The 21,885-nt window shown below is 36.1% G+C and overlaps 1 protein-coding gene across 3 annotated transcripts; it reads right to left on the bottom strand.

Moving 5' to 3' along the window:
* Positions 1 to 1,439: 1,439 nt before the first annotated feature.
* Positions 1,440 to 20,445, bottom strand: LOC129291972 (phosphatidylinositol 4-kinase alpha 1). Of its 3 annotated transcripts, XM_054929461.1 has the most exons (26): positions 19,023 to 20,428; positions 18,553 to 18,894; positions 18,289 to 18,450; positions 17,697 to 17,867; positions 17,389 to 17,547; positions 17,168 to 17,295; positions 16,694 to 17,003; positions 15,249 to 15,405; positions 14,367 to 14,584; positions 13,164 to 13,322; positions 12,861 to 13,043; positions 11,499 to 12,029; positions 11,047 to 11,406; positions 10,178 to 10,392; positions 8,667 to 8,847; positions 8,355 to 8,491; positions 8,094 to 8,244; positions 6,845 to 7,111; positions 6,219 to 6,296; positions 6,004 to 6,048; positions 5,130 to 5,302; positions 4,802 to 4,997; positions 3,746 to 3,886; positions 2,373 to 2,581; positions 2,040 to 2,201; positions 1,440 to 1,939 (listed from the first exon to the last, which is right to left on the bottom strand). In XM_054929461.1, the coding sequence occupies exons 1-26, from the start codon at positions 20,007 to 20,009 to the stop codon at positions 1,681 to 1,683; spliced, it is 6,081 nt and encodes a 2,026-aa protein (XP_054785436.1). In that variant the 5' UTR covers positions 20,010 to 20,428; the 3' UTR covers positions 1,440 to 1,680. The 3 variants fall into 3 exon arrangements, 2 of the variants coding, with proteins under 2 accessions (XP_054785436.1, XP_054785437.1); XM_054929462.1 differs by lacking the exons at positions 1,440 to 1,939; positions 2,040 to 2,201; positions 2,373 to 2,581; positions 3,746 to 3,886 and having other exon boundaries at positions 4,894 to 5,033; positions 19,023 to 20,441; XR_008588834.1 differs by lacking the exons at positions 1,440 to 1,939; positions 2,040 to 2,201; positions 2,373 to 2,581; ... (1 more) ...; positions 4,802 to 4,997; positions 5,130 to 5,302 and having other exon boundaries at positions 6,219 to 6,340; positions 19,023 to 20,445.
* Positions 20,446 to 21,885: the final 1,440 nt, after the last annotated feature.

Here is a 21,885-nt window from a genome sequence, read left to right as displayed (position 1 = left end):
TTGTTAGCATCTTCTATTCATTTGTTAACATTGTAGTTAATATAATATTAGCAAGTCGTCCATTTATTTTAAACTTGCCAATGAGCACAGTGTCTCACCTCTAAGAACGAGTTTACTATATCAATTCCAATAGCTGGATTTTCCTGTGCAATTTGGCCGACATGGTTTAAAGACCTCGAAACTTGTGAGGAACACCGCCAAGCAAAATAATTTTAAGGGTGAAAGATTTGGAATCTTGCTTACATGGTCAAACCAATAGGGAATTTGTCAAGCAAAGTTCCATGCTTTTAATTATGCTTTTTTTAAAGTTTATAACATGAAAAAATAATTATATTTTGAGACACCTATTTTTATGCTGTTGAGCTGTAAAACTATTCGTTTGCCAAGGTGATTATATTATCAGCAACTGGACAAAAAACACCTCTAAATGATAAAATAGGACCATTAATTAATTAATTAAACAAGCAAGGTCCCATTACCTGTCTCTCCTGGCACGATGTAATGTGATTGCTCCTTGCCCTTAAAATAAGAAATGAAGTTGACTTTTTTAATCTAAAAGGAAAAAAAAAAAAAAGAAAAGGCCTTTTTTTAATATTTTTATGATTTAGTGTATATTTATCAAGTTTTTATTGTGCGTTTATATCTATTAATTTCTTTTTCCTAAAAAAAATGAAGTTTTTTAAATTTAAAGATATAAATCCTATTTATTTAAATTACTTAAAACCACTTTACACAAAAAAAAAAAAAGTGAAATGACAAAGTTGGAAGAAGGTAATTAAATGTCTATCTTTTCATGCAAAGTGACTTACAAGAAGGGTTATCAATTTTTTTTCTCTACAAAATGACATATATGTAAGATTAAAGAGAATATATTATTTGATGTGACCCAAAAAAATAAAATAAATTTAAACACAACAAAAATAATATCAGTGCAATTATTAATAAAATGGAATTATTATTATTTTTTTAATTACTCATAGATATCTTCCTATTGAACACATAGTCAGATACCATATGTAGACACCTCTTAAAATGGACTCAAACTTTAATTCATCCTATTATGAGAAACTAGCATCTTTTGCTTGACCTAATCCTCTTGTAAATTATTATTATTGTTGCTAAATATAATAAACAAAAGCATAGTGAGTGTGGGTATTCATGAACATCATTTCTTCTACCTCCTCTAAGCTTTTCTCACTTATCAAAGGGACCATCGAATTCGCTATTGAATTGAGAAAATATGGATGGATAATGCATCTATTTTCATTTTATGAACCATTCCCTCGTTATCCTAATGGAACCATTTTTATTGTTGACTCTTTTCTTTTTATGACGAAGATTTGACCAGATAGCCCTAGATTCTTGTCCGGACAACATAACACCCTTCATAGGGGAGTGAATTGAAGAATTTCCTGGGATGTTCGTTTTGGCGTACAAAATTGTTCACATCAATGCAATAAACTGTATTTACCATTAAACAAGATTACAAAAGTATCTTTACATCACGAGGAACATCCACTAAATTACAAAACTTCAAATTCTTCGTCTGCCTTTACCATTCACTCTTAAATTACCATAGGCGTGGAAATTCCTCGAAAAAATCATAGCTATAAGAAAACAATGACAGTTAACATTACAAGCAACCATGTACATGTTAGATCAACTCTGCCGTTGATTCTCTTACTTCTCAATGCCTTGCTGCAGATACTGTATCAAATCATAGCCAGCAGTTGTCCACTTGTTGTAAGCATCTGAACAAACATGGATCATGAAATTGGCCGCCTCTCGATCGCTCATCTCAGGATGAAATCTCTTCCGAAGATTGCCGATTGGATCGCCCCGGCTGAAGCAAGGTAGTCCACTGTCGAGCATTAATGCCACTGTAGTGATGATTCCATCCATATGACGTCGAGCAGCTAGGTACCCCTTTACACAGAGACTGCGTATACAAATGGAGAGGGGGGTGAATCAGGTTTTGATATGTTAACGTGTGTTCAAGACAGATAAGGAGGAGAATAAGTTGTAAACAAAATAACTACCTCAAAAATTGGTTCCATGTATCACTTTTCATAACCCCAGATGGATCTAGTAATTGTGTCATCTCATGGCTCAACTTAAAATGTGCACTTTCAAACCGCATATTACCACCAGGAGAAGTTTCCAGAATGAAACCAAAGTCAATATGAACAAGCCTCCCCACGCTGCAAGCGCATATTAGTGACAATGTTAAAAACTAAAGGCAGAAAATGAGAATATTTATCACGAAGACCATACAAGATAATATTCAATCTTAGAGAGCCAACAACTGAGTTAAAATCCATCAGCAATTTCAACCCAAATTTGCTAACAAAGTCATGAAAGGAAGATCTTACTTGTCAAAGAGCAGGTTCCCATTGTGCCTATCCTTTGGTTGAAGCAGAAGACTGGCAACAGCATAACCTGCACTGCTAATGATGAAGTTCTCACGTGCAGCTTCAAAACCGGGAGAGCCAACAGGCCCATAATCTTGTTGAAATATCTCGTACAAACCACCATCAGTTGTTTCCCCCATCTGACTTCTACTTCGGGTATTGGGCACGACCTGGAAAAGGCATAAAGGAATTACGAATTACAAATCCATGAAAATGTTGGGCAGTCATAACAAGAGAAACAGAAGAAAAAATTTAGGGATTATGACATTAAAGTCTCAAAATAATGAATTTATAATAATTAAGTCCTCAATAAAATTTCTTGAAAATTTAATTATAAATATTGATTCAGGTAGCTGCAAATTCAAGAGTTCTAATTGAAAGTAGAACATTTAAATTTTAAATATAATTCTCAATTTGCAATTGAGATTCTTGCTTGCAACTGTTTAAATCAATATTCGAAACTTATTTTTCAGAAAATTTTGTCAGGGACTTAATTATCATAAATTCCTTATTTTGGGACTTTGTTGTCAGTCTCCCAAAATGCATTCTTATTTCTTCGACACATCAGTATTTTCTGTCAGTGAGATTAATGGTGTTACATAACTAGAATAAATAAAAATAACATTAGGGACCAAAATAAAGTCTAGTCTATAAAGAGACCTGAAGAGGGACATCATTACTTATTTGCTACGATGCCTTTTATGAAACTCCACAAGAAGTTCTAAAATTTACAAAAATTTATGATCAACCCAAAGAGGCCATAATATCTACAATTCTTCTATGGCTGCATAATTGATCCCAAGTCCCAAGCACCGCTGTTTACTTCATGAAGTCCATAAAGAGAGCAGAGGAAATCTTTATAACATGAAATGGGAAAAAGTCCAGTAGCTCAAACTTGGGACTGCAATGCAAGTTCTTAGAGATATAAAATCTGTAAAGTGCAAATCAAGCTTCATTTGCATCAAACTATGCTATATTTCTCCCAACTATAAAATATACAGGTTATAAGTAAAATAATAATAATCATTTTAAGGTGCACATCAGCTAACTCGCCTTAACAAATTTCACTTTCAACTTCCATACCCGAATTATCAGCCAGGTCAACATGATGTTTTCATATTTGTATTGAAACACCAACCAGCACCCCAGATTGATTCTATATTTAACAACAAACCATTTACATTTAACACAGACCAACCAGTCAAAAGGAGATTTTTCAAATTTCATAAGACAGAAAAGTATCAAGATATTGCACCAAACGTGCAAAAGAAATGAGCAATGATGGAATACTGGTTATAGACTGCAGTGTTTCAGAATAACAACAATAAACTCACCTCAATTATACCCCTCTCAGGACCTGTAGGAAGAACACCATAAGGAAATAAGTACAGATTTAGCCCAACAGCCCCAAATATATCTCTGAGAAGTGATATTACTTGAAGGGCAAGAACGTCTTGTCGACAGTCATCTCCAACCTTAAATAAGATTATGTCAGTCCATGTACAAGAAAAATCAAATCTCAAAGGGAGCACATTCCTCTAGAGATTACAAGAATAAACTAGAGGCCCAAAGAATCAATTCCTCCAGCTCGAAGTCTGTAACCACTTATTATGTACATTTCTCTTATGTTCAATCAGCATTCCATGTTAAATGGGGTAATTTATAATAAGAGCTCCAAGATAATCAAATAAGTTATGCAAGGAGGCCAGTAATAATTACAGAAAATTTTCATCCTCAAAAGCCATTAGTGTTTATATGATATCTTATGAAGAAAGGGAGTGGAAAATGCACAGGAAACCATGCTGGAGCATCATTCATGTCTGGTGACAATCCAAGACAAAACATTGGTGGCAGACTTAGTCCTTGCTCAATGCCTTCGCAAGGTAAATCTATTGAAACAAATGCTCAAACAAGAGGATAATAACTTTGACATTGGTGCAGGCTCCGTCTCTTGTAAGAATTGATGGTTTTGGGTGTTCTCTAGCAACGTGAACACCAAATTTCAGCAGATCAAGGTGTTCTGCTTTCAATGGTGTCCAGGGTTGCTTGGAAATAAGGTCACAAAATCACAAATTCAGGGTACAGCTACAGTGAAAGCATATTGAGGTTGGGCTCTAATGCCAACTTAATGTAGACATCCCACCTGATGTAGTTAGAGCCCAAAAAAGAAAGAAAAACAGAAAATTAACAAAAAATAATAATTCCTCTTGGCCCAAAAAAAAAAAAATTAACTCACCCAAATAAACACAATATCAATTTATTATAGTAATCCAGTACTTCTCAATACTGATTAGAGGCCAAAAAGGGAAGTATATAATTGACATTAAAAATCAGACATTTTTTAACCTAGGGTGGATTTTATTTTTTAAAAAAGAAAAGATAAAGCTAACCTTGAAAATGCAAGCTTGTGGTTTTATATCATTTTCGTCCCCATCTCGGTCTATTACATTAAATGTGATCATAATAGGGACTTTTGCAGCTGACTGTAAGGGAATTCCACTATCTACTTGAATACCCCTAACAAGCTTGTTGGGAGCTGTCGGTAAATAAAGGTCTTCACCAGTTACTTCAATTTTCTCCAACTCCCTACCATGGATGGTACAAGAAAACATCAACTTCTATCTAAAAAACACCAAAAGTTCAGTTTAAAAAATAAAAATTAAAACCAGATCTTGGAATATGCGGAAAATATAAACATAAATACACATGCAAACATACTTTCGGATGCCAGCACGACGTTCATCCTTGGGCAGTGAAAAGAGTACTCCAGAGATGGATGTAACTTTGTCAAAAAAATCAAATTCTCTGTTAAAGATGTCACGTGCCTTTGGACTAAAATCATCAACGATCCGCTGCCTTACAGCTGGAAGCAGTGCTAGAAACGAAGCATTCTGAAATACATGGACAAAAAAATACAGACTTTTCAGCAACTAGTTGGAAACAGACTAAAATAGTAAATTTACATCATAAAATAATCCTCAGTATTACTTTATAAAGTGGTGCCAGTTTGAAGCTTTTTAGGAATAAGTAGAACAGGGCATCTGAAAGGATGAAAATGTAATGCGTAGCAACAGTAATGTTGATGCTGTTCCATGATCATGGACTTTATTATTTTATTGCAGCATCATTTTGTCTGTTAAGACACCACAACATATTATTCTTCATAATACCATTGTCAGCCTAACTGATTTTCAAATGTTGGATGACTAAGCCTGTATCTCAATATCTCTAATTGCATTGTGCATACTGCGCCTATAATGTAACTCTGAAGTCAGCAGCAGCTAAATAGTCAGATACTTATTGGCCTGAAGGCTAAATCTAAAAGTAAATAGTCAGATATGTCATCAGGTTTTCCTAAACAATGCATAATACAGTCTATCTAAAATTTAAGCACTTGGAATTAAAATTTTTGTTTTCCTAAACATCTCTGCTTTTTGTTTTGTTTTGTTTTTGTTATCATATACTGATGAAAATGCCATCCATATATTTTTTATATGGATGGCATATACTGATATATGGATGGCATTTTCATCAGTATATGATAACAAAAACAAAACAAAACAAAAAGCAGAGATGTTAGCTGTTAGAATACCTTTGCCATGGTAGGATCTTTTCCTGGCTCCGGAACAGTCTCACCCTGTCCAAAATAAACTCATTACCAGACAGCATATTATATAATAAACGTAAAACTCAAGTCAAAAAAGTAGATATTGACCAAACAGTTTGACATGATAAGGAGAAAAAATATGGGTAAGAAAAATAGAAAAACATAATATAATTACATCCAAATTAAAAATCATATTATACCTGCAAATGCCAGATTAGAATATGGGCAAATATGTCACTCCTTTGAGCAGCTCTGAGGAGATATCCCTCAACTAATTTCTGCAAATAATAATAGCGGCCAGATACGAGAATAAATGCAAAACCTATAAGGAGGTTAATTTCATTAAAAATAGTATGAGCCAAATGAGTATGAGATGTTCAACTAAATATAGGATTTCCACTTGTAACCCAGTAGCTTAAGCATGTTATGTAAAAGACATGTGACCTACACTTTTCAGGAGGTGGAAAGAAGCATAGGAACCATCTGAATGAAATGGAGAGAGAATGGAATTAAGACACCAAAAAGCTGAGTGAGTTTGAAATGCAGTGGAAAAGGAAATGACAAAAAAATCCCATAAGAATCAACATGAGATGCAGATACCCGTAATGAAGTGAATGAGATTCAACATGAAGAATTCATGGATAATTGATCCAATTCAGCTCATACCCCTAATCTTTCACTTCGAACCAACATGGTTTACATATGCAGGAGATGCAGGTGGACAAAGAATAATAAATGAGGGTTGAGGTTCGAAGAAACTCAATGTAGAAGGAAACAATTCATAAAGTGGGTAAACAATGAAGTTAAACTCAAGTAGATAACTAACCCCGTCATCAAATCGCAAGGACTGCACCAGCTGTGGCATAAAAAAGGTTACTCGCTCAGGTGGATAGGACTCTAAAACCCTTAGAACATATGCCATGACACGGGGATGCCCCTTGTATGCAGGAGTAAGGAATTCTAGAGCTTGGGTGATTGAACAAGCAGCCCAATGAGGTAATTGTTGCAGAAGCACTGAATTATCGTCAATGGCCTTAGGGGTGATAAAGTAAGGTAATGCTTCTGGTATGTTGCGCATATCCAATATATGTTCCTGGAAAGAAAAGGCTCTCATATATATCATAGTTTGCAAGTTGACAAAGAAAAGGCTCAAATATATCATAGTTTGCAAGTTGACAAATTAGACGATGAAGAGTGCCAACTAGGTGATACTGAAATGAAAAAGAAGTGATGTAAACAAGGATAATCCCATCCAACAGTGAAGGCCTAATCACAAAAAACATCTGATAGCAAGTATAACCCAAGGCTGATGATATATCTTCCTCATATTCTAAGCAGCATTTATTTCAAACTATGGAAAGGAATATTTGAATTCTATTAGAATAAAAAACGTTTGGAAACCTCAGCTAACGTTTCAAAACACTCATTTCAGTTGCATCATGCTGATAATTTATATCAACCAGTGACTCAAAATTAGTCTTTTTTTCTCCATTGATTAAAAAAAATTCAGAAAAAGAGATGCTGAAGAGGACTTTAGGAGTAAAACAGTAGTAAACTTGTAACAAAGTTATCAAACAGACACTCTGAAACTTTATGCACAGCACCAAAAGAAAGCCAAAACAACGCCATAGGAAAAAGGTAAGCCCCCAGAAACAGTTTTCAAAATATTGTTCAGAGAACAAGGTCGTTCATTTCACGCTTTCTCCTGACCAGCATATCTGTTCATAAAACAGGGCCCCCCACCCCCCCACCCCCCCAAAAAAAAAAATTGTAATTCTTCAACTTCCTTGAAACCAAATGAACAAGACAAAATTGACCGCCATTGGCCAAGCAATAGGTGCACTGACAACATCTGAGGAGACATTAAATAATTTTCTGCTGTAAAATAATTCAACTAATTTGTTGGCAGACTTCCAAATAACTGTTCTTTTTCTCTTTCTTTCCTTCAAGATAAATAAAAAAAATTGTTCAAATGACAGCACATTCTGACCCACTTAGTCAATCCCAATAATAATCAATGATTCAACTGATTAGGACTTCTTGTTTACAAGATTGATCATGAGGAAGAAATATACCTGAATCAGCTGAGTTACTTCAGACTTCAACAAAGCATTGGTTGGAAACCTCGAGGCCAAGGATAATGCAATTCTAGGATCCACAGAGAAGGCAGTCCTAGCGTATTCTATCCATTTGTCTGAGCTAATCTTGGGTCGCACACCAGAATCCCTGAAATTGAACAGGTAGTGGGCAAGATTGTTCTAGAAAAGAATTTCAAAAAACAAAAAACAAAAATACCATTCATTCTACAATAAGAAAAGGTGTATATATTTATATACTTTGTGTTTGTTGGCTGTGCCCAGACCTCAAGCCTATCTGCCTCATGTTGACAAAGCATTAAAAGTAGCTGTCTGCATTTTTCTCTCCCTACAGCATAGTTATCCATTTGACCCCAAACAGGATGATCTTGATTATTCTGTGCACAAATAAATCTTTAGAAAAATAGCACAAATGTTTAGAAAATACACAGCAAAAAACAGTGCTGACATTAAAAATGAAGTTGAATAGTATAAAAGACAATAATTTGAAGTAGACACAAAGATGTAAAAATCCGTGTGTTACGATTTCAACATTGCATATATAATTATTACCGCATCCACCAAATTGCTTCCATTTTCTTGTCCACTTCCTTTTGAACCATTCTGGATAACATCTCTCTCATTTGAAAGGTGGTGAACAAATAGAGAAACAGACTGGGCCTCACTCTGTGCAAAATTTGCATAATTTGAGTCATACCATTCAGGCTCATATGCAAACCAACCCAAAGAGGCTCTGCAACACCCACCAAGAAACAACATCAATTTAACCATACAAAGGAGAACAAAAATAACCACATATTCAACAACTAATGACTACAAAAATTGCAACAACAAAAAAATGTAAGTTGATAAAGAATTTGAAATCATGATGAAATATATAAATGTTACTCAAGGACAAAAAAACAAAAGAGAAGAACAGGGATAAACTACCCTACTGTTTATCCTAATTACGACCACAGGTTCCTTGAAATTTTCAAATGGACACAGCAAATAACATAGGATTTGGCCTTAAGACTTCCATGTAGCAGGTACAGCGGCTGAGATGGCATGACACATTCACACACGTCTAACCCATCCCAGCCAGTGTTGCATTGGTACAGGTATGGCCACGAGATACAGCAATTTTGTCAAGTAAAATAGCATAAAATATTCATATAAAATAATAAAGTATAACGTTGTTATCAATAGTCAATAACAAATAACATTTTGTTATGCATAATCAACCAACAAAATAATTTATCTTATGTTCAGATGGAGAGAAAAGTAGGGGGAAAGAAAACTAGTAGAGGAAAATAGGAGGGAAAATAGCTTTCCCTTGTTCAGATAGCAAGAGAAAATAAGGAGGAAAGAAAAATGGAAGAAAAAAAAGAGGTATGCAGCCCACGTTTAGACATGATTAATCAACAAAAACAGATTGTTGGCCTGCCATGCTGCGTTTCCCCACATTTTGAAAGGTCAATACCCTTTTACCCACCATAAACCATCGAGACAACCACCAACCTTTAAAGGGACTCTAAGGTGACACAAGAAAGCTATGAAACACAGACTAAGAAGACAATCCCAGGCATGACAGCACAGTCAAACCATATCTTTAGTCGTAAGTCATGCATAGACCCCTAGAACATGACAGCACAGCAAGAAGATTGGGATGTATGGGATGCATATTTTACCACATGCAAACAATACACATGCCTCACATTTGCCCATTCTTCATAAATTTGACCTAAGTTCTAAGGAGCACATTAACATGCATAAAAATTTTGACAATCTAAAATTGAAGTCGGTCTCAGTTGCACAGTTTCAGGGATTTTTTCAAATTAATGAAGGTAATAGAATTAAAAACCTTGTGTAGGAGTGATGAGATGAACTAAAATATTGTTCATGATCACATTTTATGAACCGTAGCATGTGTTAGCAGCACGCATGCTTCATTTAAAACAAGAAAGCAAACAACTTAATAAAATTTACTGAAGCCTATTACAATACCAGAATTATAGTATGACACAAATAGAATAATTTAGAATAAGTGCAAAAGGTAAACAATAAGAGTCACTCGTGTTTACCGATAAACCCGATCTTCCAGCAGCTGAATCCCAAGTTGAAAGTTATGTAGATTGCTCTGGAACTTGCAAGAGCAAAACTTGAGACCTAGGAGCATGAAAGTAAAAAAGGTACCAGTGGCTGCAGGGTGGCGAGTAAAGATTGAGTAATTTTTTATTGTCCCCTGTAACATCCGACCCAGAAGTAGGAGTTGCTCCACACTTTGGTGCCGAATTACCTAAACAACAAAAAACAAAAAATGGCATGCACCAGGGAACCAAACATAGAATTAATAAATAGACATTTGTAATTTCATTTAGCTAAGCTAACACAATTTTACCACAAGAAAATAATGATGCAATCAATAGTTTCCCATATATTTAAAATTAAAAAAATTAGAATGTAAAGAACCACCACAGTATTCATTAGAAGATTCAGAAGAGAACACTGTTTGAAGAAGCAGGATCAAAGTAATATTAGATCACAATATATTAGGCAGAAATTTTCAATAGATTTTGGCAATATATACCATTCGTAAAGAAAAATAAAGTTTTGATACCACCAGATAATGCTTGAATAAGAAGGATCAACAAAGAATATCCACTTAGCATGGAGTCATGTTTTAAAGAAAAACTTACTCAGCTCAAGGCTCAAAATCATAATTCATATCACATCTTAAAATTGGCGATTTCACTGAATTCACAAATGAACTAAAAAGGAATGCAACAAAAGTAAACAATCTTACTTTAATATTTTCAAAAATAACTATCAAACATTCCCCGCCTTCAACAAGCTGTTCCAGATTTGAAGATAAACTTTCAATAACAAGTGAAGGTGCCAGAAAAGATAAGTTGACAAAGATGAGAATATAGCATGGGTTAGAACTCCTAACCTCAAAGCGATCAATAAGAAATCCAAGCCATAGTCGATGAGCAATTATCTGCTCAACAGGATCAATCTCAGGCTGCACTTCAGGATCCCCAGGGTAAAGATGAGGCCTCAGTTTTGCAGCCGGCCCAGCAAACCTTGCTTCAGATGCAAAAAGACCCCGTTTGGTGTCAATTGTCCATAACCAAGCATCAATAAGCTCAGCAAGGACAAGAGCCCCAAGTTGAGGGGCAGCTGAAACCAACCATGTCCATATGAAAACACCAGTTTCCATTGCATCAGGAGTAGAAATATAAGCAGGACACCAACAAAGAAGGCGCAGAAGTTGCGAGAAGCCCTCTACATTTGATTTAGATTCAGAACCCTTTGTCCAAAAGGAAAAAAATTATATCTCAGACAAAGCTACATGATTGCTTACAATTTTGACATAGCAACACCCATAAGAATTATGCTTACCAAATTTGACAAAAGAAGTGCAATAGCCTGAGAACAAGTCTCGCGAAATTGAGACTTATCGACCTCCCCACCTTTTTCTGCTATGTTAACAAAGTGTTGAAGCAAACGTACAAACTTATTAAGCAGCATTGCATTAAATGCATCATCTTCAGCCCGTGGCTGTTGAGGAAAAGCTCCAGATATAATTCTTTGAAGCCCACCAAGCCCAAAACCAGTTGGTGCAGTACTGCTTTGAAAACCGCCAATGCTGTTATACAACCTTCTCATGCCAGCAATTTCTCCAGCATGGTTGCACTTAGCTGTTGCACTCACTACGCCAGTACTGAGAACTTCTAAATTAAAGGCTTCTGACAGTTTTAAGTTTGCTCCTGAAGCTGCAGCCGCAGCAGCCATGACTGCCGGTATATTTGCTGTTTGTATGCCTGTCCAACAGTCATTCTTCCCAGTGCCAATCCGTATCTCAGACAAAAGTGAAACAACATCAGTAGTGGGCTGTGCCCTTTGCCAGTTGTTTGCCTTGCAAAGTTTATCCTGAAGTGAAACATGTCAATGGAGATTAAAATACAAAGCCCCTGAAGGAATTGACTAATAATAATTTTGAAAACAGCTCCCAGTAAAAATTTAAAATGGAAAGTGATTTGTAGCAACAATCTAAATGGAAAGATGTTAAGCACTGCAAAAAAACAACATGCTATTGTAGGACTGATTTCAGAACTAAATTTAAATAGAAATGGAACAACCTTTATTGTCCACATTCATGTGAGATTTAACAAAGTTTTGTGTTGGCCATTGAGGTCTAACACTTGGCCATTGAGGTCTAACACAACCCTCCTCCTTTATTCAGACTTAGGACCAGCTGCAAACATAGATAGGCCTTGCATGCTATTGTAGGGCCTAACATAGACCAGCTATAACACAACCCCACCTAGTGGGACAAGGCTTATTGTAGTAATGGAATAGCCTTTCTAGATCATACTTACCACAAAAAGTCAAGAAAAGAAAAGTGCAAACAAGGGTAACCAATCAGAGGTAAGATGCAAACAAATTTATTAGATAATGAAAGATATCAACTGAAACTTTCTATAAAATTCACCCTATATACATTTGACATGCCATTAAAAAAGAAAGAAGAAAGGAAATTTCAATTCTTTTTTTTTTTGGCCAAAGCAAATTTCAATTCTAAATGAACAGCTTTTATTCATGCTGTAAAGGAGAGAGAGTCAGTCAGTCCCTCTACAGTTAAACGCTTTAAGTTAGTCCCTTCAGAGAAAATTACTTGCCCAAGATGTTAATATACTGGTGAAAGGTGACAGAAATTTTGGTAATTTAAATTATTTAATCAATGAAAGAGCTCATGTCAACCTGAAGAAGGCCCTGGCTAGTGCAAGGAGCACTTGAAAGTGATTTAATGATCCACTCTCGAACAATTCTTTGATACAAGGAACGGACTGTCATTGTCCAAGCAGGATCATTGATGACAGCAGATGAAGAGTCGTTATAAAATGAAAATAGCAATGAATCTACACAGGATGAATCCCATAAGACCTGCAAGAATATAGTTCAATCTGAAATATCGAGGAGACTTTAAGAAAAGGATTTGAAGGTGGCATTCAATAAATAAATTCACACCCAATCACATTTGTAAAAAACCACTCAAAAATTTACCTGTGGAAACTTATCCCTAAGTTGAGTCAACAAGTTCACAGCAATATCTCGAATAGGCTCCTCCCGCAGGGACAGACTTTTGATTAGAAAACAAGTATGGACAGTAAGGGCTGAGTCCCTGGCATCAGCTTCATGGCCCGTTTCAGATACTCGATCTTCCTGAAGCCAGATCAAAGCAGCAGTCATCTTCATGCCGTGTAAAGCAAAGACACTGATGATGAATAAACAGCAAATTATACAAGGTTACCTACTTTTAACAGAAACAGATGTGCTCAAATGAGGGCACTAGACTCTAAACCTTGGAAAGGGGAGAGCACAACACAATCTTTGGATTGGATATGCATGGTCTAGATTAAAATATATATATATATATATATATATCTAACAATCATCTGATTGCTAAAAAGACCTAATATTTTGCTGTTGATCCAGATGGAAATTATAGAAATAATCAAATAAAGTTATTCCACAACAAATTATTCACTATCTGGTTACAGGTTAAACAAGCTTTGAGCATCGATGGGCAAGCTCTAGGACATACATTCTATTGAAAGTGCATTTAGAAGAAACATTTTTGCTCTCTATATGATTTAAATTTGCAAAACTTGACACACTGTTCATCACGCCATTATCAATTTTGCTCACAGGTATACTATTTCTCCTATAGAAAAAGTAAGCAGTGAAAATAAAAAAAGAAGAAAGAACACTCATTAAAAATTTTGAGATGATGTGTGAGCCAAGTGGAGGTGTAGATTAAAAATCTACTGACTTAAAGAACATAAGCATAATTTTCAATGATCGGTTTGCAAAATGACAACTATATTACTTATAGTGGTGAATAACTTTTTTGTTCCTGTAGCATATTTCCAATAACTCCTAAGCATATTGCATGAGAAGCAAAGAGCAAAGGAAAAAAAATCCATTACAAAAATTAATCAAGCATTTTTCCCTATAAGCTTAAGCTACCGAGGTGATGTGATCATATCAGTGAGACATTTATAAAATTGGTAACCAGAGTAGCAATATAACTCCTCCCGGATCTAAGTTTCATAAAAACATGTCTAGATGAGGTTCAATGGTCCACATCAGTGCACATAAAGAGCAACATTGGTGATTCGAACACATTTCAATTTTACTAGTTGATTCAATTTCCAGTCAGCCAGCTTAAGCTTTACAGCAAATTGTAGCCAAAACTATACCTACCAGCCATGCAACAGCAGTCTCAAAAGCCCTGTGGACAATTGCTATTAAACACTGGAAGACAGCAGGCATTAGATTTGGAGTCTTAAGATATTCAAAGACACATGTAAAGGCACTTCTAGAAGCAGTCATAGCGCTGCCACCATTTAGGATACCACCATTGCTGCTGAAGCGGATTATCTCCAGAAAAGCTACAGCAAGAAGATAGGTAGCCTTCACTCCTGCACAATGAAGAGCAAAAGATCATTATATTTAACATCAGGAAAAAATGAATATAGAAGTTCAGACATGGTGTGTACATTTATCATACAGAACAAAGAAATTTTAACCAACATTTAAAATTGAGTATGATGATAATATTATTTGTTAAGACGAACAAGGACAGCACATATAAATTTTCATTAACAGACCCTCGCATACAGTGGAGGAATATGTTAAAAAGAGGTCACGTCATGTCTAATAATAATAATAATAATAATAATTTTATTTATAAATTCACATTTTTTTTTAATAACAAAAAACATAGATGAGTTATAATATGTTTAAAATTTAAATCTAAATATATTAAGTTCATCAAAGGAGGCATATCGTGTAACAAATAATTATTCAACAAAATGCATGCCAAAAGCAAAAGGCCTAAACAAGTTGTCCAATGATATATTCTGCACATGACTCAAAAAGTTCCTGAAATGTCTGCAGCACAAGAACCATCATCTTACTTAAACGTAATGTTCAAAATTGAAATGTGTCTGAAATTGAATGCAGGAGTGCTACGAGTGAAGGCAGGAGGATCTGGTACATGCTTAAAACAAAGCAAAACCTCTACCAAATGCAAGTGATTCATAGATTTTCAAAAACAATAAATGAGAAGTTAATGCTATCAACCTGAGATTGTGGTCATTGCTGCAACATCAACCCGCCCCCCTAAAGCTCCAGAAAGGGCAGCTCTCTGAGCAAGAGCAGCTTTCTCATTGCCACTTCCAGGGTTGTGCAGGGCATTCAGTTCAAATTCATCCTCAAGCCATTTCACAGTGCTAACAACCTTGACAAGAACAAAGAGATGTTGAAGGAAAGCTTTAGGCTGATTTAAATTAACTTAAACAAGGGGAGACAATAAGAATGCCACTGAATTTAATCTTATCTGTATAGTCGCTAAGGAGTTCTATTTTTATAGCAAAAATGACAAGTTCTCTTAAGGATAGAGATTCATATAAAATTAATCGCACTGAATTTCAAGGAGTCAAAAAGAATAACAAAGAAAAAAACCATATGATGGCATAATCCAAAAGATATTTTTAAAGTATAAAAGCATTTTATCAACAGTTTCAAGGTATTTTCAAAGTATTTATAAAGCATTTAATCACAGGTTTCAAGGTTCTTACCAGTCATGGTACGAACTCTCTCTCTCTCTCTCTCACACACACACACACACATTGCCTTTTTAATAAATAATGACTGATCCGTAAATGCCAAAGCTTTCCCCAAATAATAAAATATTTTAGGGGTAATGGCGCAAGTACATTAGAATTACTACGGAACTAAATGGTTGCAATCTCTAATATCAGTTTACATAAGTTTGCCTTGCATTAAAGGTTATTAAAGTATTGTAAGCCATAACATACTACTGATCAAGAAAGAAGAGTAAGTATTATGTAACCTCAAAAACAGTGATATCAAAGGTGCACAATGGCTACACCCACTCTCATTAATTGCAAATCAACTTTCAAATCATAAGACTCTAGCAATGCTTGAAAAACAATCCTTCCAGTTGCATAAATCAAACTTTAAAACCAACAGGGTTAACAAATTGTGAAGTATCAAGTGGTTGATTTCAATGCTTGCATGTCATGCTTCGAAAATATGCCATTCATGATCAATTCACATAGTTCCAACTTCCAATCCCATCCCTCTGTAGATCCATCCAATGAAAGTATGCATGCATTCAATGGAATGAATTTCCAAAGCAGCCAGTTTGATCTTTATCTTTCTGAGGATAAACACAAAAAACACAGAAAGGCAAATTCTTCTTACACAACTTCAAACATACAAATAACAAAAGTCAATCTGTTATACGACAAGCAAAGGATTAAAACAAGCATAAGCCACCAACAAAGATAACGTCGCTCAAATCAACTCCCAATAAAATATAGCACTGGTAACAAGTCCAGGATAACCAAATGACATAACAATCCCACTTGATTATGAAGGACAAAAATACCGTGCAAAAATAATTTGGCAAGATACCAAAACATAATAACTTAACATACATTGAGAAGGAAAAAAACTGTTTATCGACAAGTGCTAATGATGATGTCTTAGTATCAACTTACTAGTGGAGGAGTCCCTTGAGCAATACGCTGAACAGCAGAAGACCACTCTATATTCCACATATATGGTCCGCCTACAGCCTGCAGAGCAAGAGCACCCATGCTTCCCAAACTGTTAAGGGTATTGGAAACAGTTTTTGTGGAAGGCAGCTGAATTTTCTGTATCGGAGGTGCTAAGCCAAAAAGAGCAACATAAAACCATAGATTTCGAAACAACTTCAAAAGTGATGGTTCCACATTTAATGTAGGATCAAAATCAGAACATATCTCAGCAACTGCTGGAAGCAGGGGACCCAGAAAATCTGCTCCACTCCTGTATAGCACAAAGGCATAAGATGTGAAATCTTCAGAATGTATAATTTAACATAAAATTTAAATAAAGGATCTAACCAAATTCTAATCGCAGACTTCATTACAAATATTATCAAGAAATCACAAGAAACATATGCCATGTGCTCAGCAGAAAAATAGGCCTACCTTCCGCTTTTGGACTCAGCAGCCAAACCAACATCTGAACACAAGGAGAGCAATCGATGACGATAATCTGAACGCAACCTAGTATCACTGAGACCCCTAGCAATGAGAAGAAATCCTGCAGGAAGAGTCTAGAATGTAATTGAACTAGTGAGAATCCATTTGATGAAGAGTTACATCAAGCAACTCAAAGTTTACTGTGTGATTGACATTATAAAACATACTTCAACACGCTCTGTTGTGGCCTCAGATGCTTCTGTTTTGCTCTCAGCTGATCCAACACTGGAAAGTTTACTTAAATAACTCCTAGTCATCAGAACAACTGTTTCTCGGTAAGACTTCTCAAAACCTAAGCTTGCCATTCGAGACACAGCATCAAGAAGCTGAAAGGGTTACAGCAAAAACAACGTCAAATTTGCACCATTTAATCTTGAGAGTAAACAGATAATGGATCACAAGGGATGATAAACAGTATACTAATAGAATTTTGTATGAGTATCAAAATCCATGCGATGGAGTCAAAATTCCATACTTGAAGTCTCAATAAACTGGGAGTTGAAGCGTCACCCTCTTCTAAGTTTTCAATAAAAAGAGGCAATATCATGTCTACCAGTTCAGACTTGCTGGCTGCAACAGTCAGATCAGCAAGCAGGCGTATACCATTAAGCTGTACAGAAGGAACTGCAGGTTTCTCCCTGGTTTCCTAACAGACAAGGAAACACTATAAGCATGCACATGACATAAATTGTTATGAATAGATAAAGTTAGCGTGAATGAACACAAAGATATTAATAAGCACAAAATATGATGCTGATTAAACAGGTCAAACCTGCTGCATATGGATGTGACCACCGTTAAAATTTGAATCCGTCTCAAATCAGAGCAACGAAAGGAAACAATTGCATGCATGAGTGTCAAGGGAATAAATGTTAAAGCATTATAAAACACAAACCTTAAACATTCTAAGGTTAAAATATATAGGAATGTCAAAAATATGCATTATACACACATCAACTTGAAAGTTTTATAACAATTAATTCCTTAAAATCATGAACAGCACAATACAGACACAACTATATTCTTATTTATCCTTTGGATATGTAATCGTTATTTATTATATGAACCTGTTCCTCATAATCACTTCGTTCACGGATGCTTGCAGCTAATCCCATGATGTATGTGTCTACAGGCGCCCGTTCCTTCAACCAGCAAGATTCAATTATCTGACCACTTGCCTTGGTGACACTCTCAAACATGGCCCCTTGGCTGCCACTCCATGTATCAGCCTGTAAAGCTAACATTTTAAAGTTAAAAAATAAATAAATGACAAAACTTCATACTATCAAATGCCAAATTAAATGCATATTTGAAAGCTGAAAAGGTTGCACCTGTGCGCAAACAGTCAGAACAATTGGTTTTAAACGAATGAGCAAGATACGCAATGGCTGACCTCCCCTGGCAATAGCAATTTCTGCTACACCCAGAAGCAAGGAACCAAAGAGCTCTTCACAAGTTTTCAATTTCCGCCACACAGAGAGTAAGCATGCCTCAGCAGCATCAATCAATAACGCAACTGCCCCATAAACTAATCTCTTGACAGATTTCCCATCAGCATCCAGTAATGAGAGACTCTTGGTTTTCAGTTTTACAGCAGCTTGATAGACTGATAATTTGGTATTGATTCTGGCTTTTAGAAGTGACCCTTGCTCATTCCATTCCCTCTTCCTTATCTGCAGATACAACCAACATGAATATACTTCTATCATCCGGTAGATTTAAAATATACTTTATGATCACATCAACGCGTAGAACAGAGAAAAATATAAATGCATTGTGAGCACGATCAGAAAGATATTACCCTTAGGAAAACGGTCATGGACTGAATCTGCTTCTTTGCAACTAACCCAACCTGCTCCAAAAGCCCTGGATCAATTTGGACCTTATCCAGTATGTGCCCTATCAATTTAAAGGCTATTTCTTGTTTCTCCAAGCTCCCCACAGACTCTTCCTCGAAGGAGGCAACTTGCAGTCCTGACGAAGTGCCACTGACACCACCATCGTGTAAACCCAAGTTCACGGTCAACTGATCGGCACTACTTAACCACAAATTGCGGTCCCCATTCATCACTGACGCTCTTGACGAGGCAGTGCTAGCATCATCTGCAGCTTTAGAAGCTGCACTGCTAGTAGAATTCCCCGGGCTTGCAATAGAATTGGGTTGAGAATGGTGGTTTCCATTCAGAGGAGAGCTCTGGGACGAAGAACTCTCCGAGTTCACCCCAATATGTTCCATTGGCGCCCCCGTGACGGGGATCGGGAAAGCAAACTGATCAATAAGACAAGTAACCAGTTTATTCGCATCCGGAGCGGAAATGGGAAGAAAGTTTTGCGACAAAGCGACCAAAAAAGCCTTAGCAATACCCGATAGTTCACCCCCCCGGCCAATCGCCGATATGATTACTTCTCCTGAGAACTCAGCGACGTCGTCAGCAAACTCTGGCGACAATTCAGTCGCTTTCATCACGTAACTTAAGAAATCCACAAAGAAACTTGCAATGGAATTACCATTAAACGATTGCGGCCAAAATGATTGGTCGAAAGAATGAGGAATTGACCGTAGAAACTCAAGAACGACAGACTTGGGACGGAGATCGCTGCAATCGGAGCACTTGGATAAAAAACGGGCCACAACAAGGATGGCATGGAGTTGAGAACGGGAAACCCTAGGAGATCCCGACGAGAGGGATTCGGGGGACGGGCATTTGCCGCATATCCACGACAGTTTATCAGAGAATTGCGCTGGATTCTGCGCAATGAGGTCGCACAGCTCGATCAAAGCCTCCATGTCAAACAAGGCAAAAAAAATCCGAACACAAAATTGCCAAAATGAGGGGGGGAATTCACAATGAGGGACTCAGAATTGTCCAATTACGAAGCTCGAGAAAGCCATCCATGGCGTAGCCCCACCCTCAGCCAAAGAGAGGGAGAAGGAGAAAGACTTCGGAGCGAAGAGAGTAGAGAAAGAAGGGGGATAAAGCGTAGGTGTCGACGAAGTAATCAAACAATTCAAGCCTCCCTCTCTGCTACAACAATCATGTTTAATGCCATGCCATTGCTTCGCTCTCTCTGCGTATTTGGTGCTTTACTTTTCGTTTGAAATGCATCGTTTTTGGATCCAGGTTTGGGTTAAGGATCTCGAACCCGATCCACAACCGTAGCCAGGGCAATGACCGGTGAGCATGCCCTTTGGCGCCTCTGGGATCCTTGTTATCGGGTCTATTTTACAGAGCGATGACTGATATTTTGTGATATTTACAAATTAGCGCCACTACTCCTGCTGAGGGCTGAGTTGGCTCTGTAAAATGTTTTTCCGATATTTTCCAGTCCCTGTCAGAGTCAGAGAATATGACGGTACGGCAACCTACATTGGGAAGTGCACAAAATGACGAGTTTTCATCCAATGCTTCTTCATTTCTGGAGGACCGTGTGTTAAATAAAGCATGTCATGTCAGTGTTGGCGCCGATTCTGCATGTTTTTTTTTTCCCAGCCGAAGCGGATTGTATATATAGCATCCTCTATGGATTTACTATTTACTGCAATATTTCGATTCGATAAGTAACGTACATATAGTATCTATATCAGGATTTTAATTCTATATTTTTATATGAAGTTTAGGTTACATTACATAAAAGTGCTTCCATGAATTTTGAGCCTATATACTGGTAAAAAATTTAAAAAAAACTATACACTCTGTCACTTTACTTTTATGTATGTACTCTCTCCAGTCTCATTTATAAGTCCAATTTTAGAAGGTGTATTTGGTCTCATTTATAAGTCACGGTGTGTCTTTTTAGGTAATATTTGAGAGGTATTTCTAAAATTACCCTTCATGAGAGAGAAAAAGTAACAGGACATTACTTTTTAGATTTGTTATATAGGGGCATGTTTGGAATTTTACTTACTTTTATTCTTTGTACTTTTATTGTATTGGTATTGATGAGGTTGGTAGAAATGACTTATAAATAGGACCGGAGGGAGTATAATATAAGCTCAACTTTAATGCTAATGGAAAGAAGAGGATAGTATTTTTTTTCCAAAACCCTCCCCTTCATTTTCTTCTATATAAACAAGGGTCTATATATCCTCTCTTTTCCTCAACCAAACAAACTTTAAATTGCACTCCCTCCAATTTTTAATATAAAATATATTTTTTGTCATTGATGTAAAACGATGTTAAAGTAATTATTTGTTAAATGTATCTCTTATTTATTTATTGCCGTTTCAATTTCTAACATATAATTTATTGTATTAACTGCATAGAAAGATAAACTTGAAAGCTACATAACTTTAATAATTTTAAGGGTATAACTATTATTTCTTAATAAACGTGAAACTGATTAACTTGATCTTATATTACAGACCAAGAGTAGTGTGTATATAAATTTCTTGAACTTTTTAAGTTATTGTGCATATATATTTAAAAACAAAAAACAAAACCAAAAGCATGAGTGTTATTTCCATAGAGGCAAGAGTAGTTTATTTAAAGTTTGATTTTTATAAAGCTTCAAAAATGAGGAATGTTACCTAAGATTATATATTAAAGAGGCGAGAGGGATGAACACGCCATGCTTAGAAGAAACTTTTTGACATGCTTTCGAAATGAAGTACTGCTAATAGTATGTAATGACAAAACTTTTCTCGCCCCAAGAAAAGGAAAGAA

Source organism: Prosopis cineraria, unplaced genomic scaffold, assembly GCF_029017545.1.
Source record: "Prosopis cineraria cultivar Desert tree isolate PC_DT_omini unplaced genomic scaffold, ASM2901754v1 PC14, whole genome shotgun sequence".
Classification (NCBI taxonomy): domain Eukaryota; kingdom Viridiplantae; phylum Streptophyta; class Magnoliopsida; order Fabales; family Fabaceae; genus Prosopis; species Prosopis cineraria.
This window is presented reverse-complemented; position numbering and strand designations above follow the sequence as displayed.

Bases quoted from the DNA above. Each gene is read 5' to 3' on its own strand.
- LOC129291972 (XM_054929461.1), bottom strand. From the start codon at position 20,009: ATGGAGGCTTTGATCGAGCTGTGCGACCTCATTGCGCAGAATCCAGCG. The intron at 15,406-16,693 runs GTAAGTTGATAC...GTTCTTGTCAAG, and splicing joins CTCAAGGGACTCCTCCACTA to GTTGTTAGCACTGTGAAATG. The intron at 4,998-5,129 runs GTATGTTTGCAT...CATCCATGGTAG, and splicing joins CGTCGTGCTGGCATCCGAAA to GGAGTTGGAGAAAATTGAAG.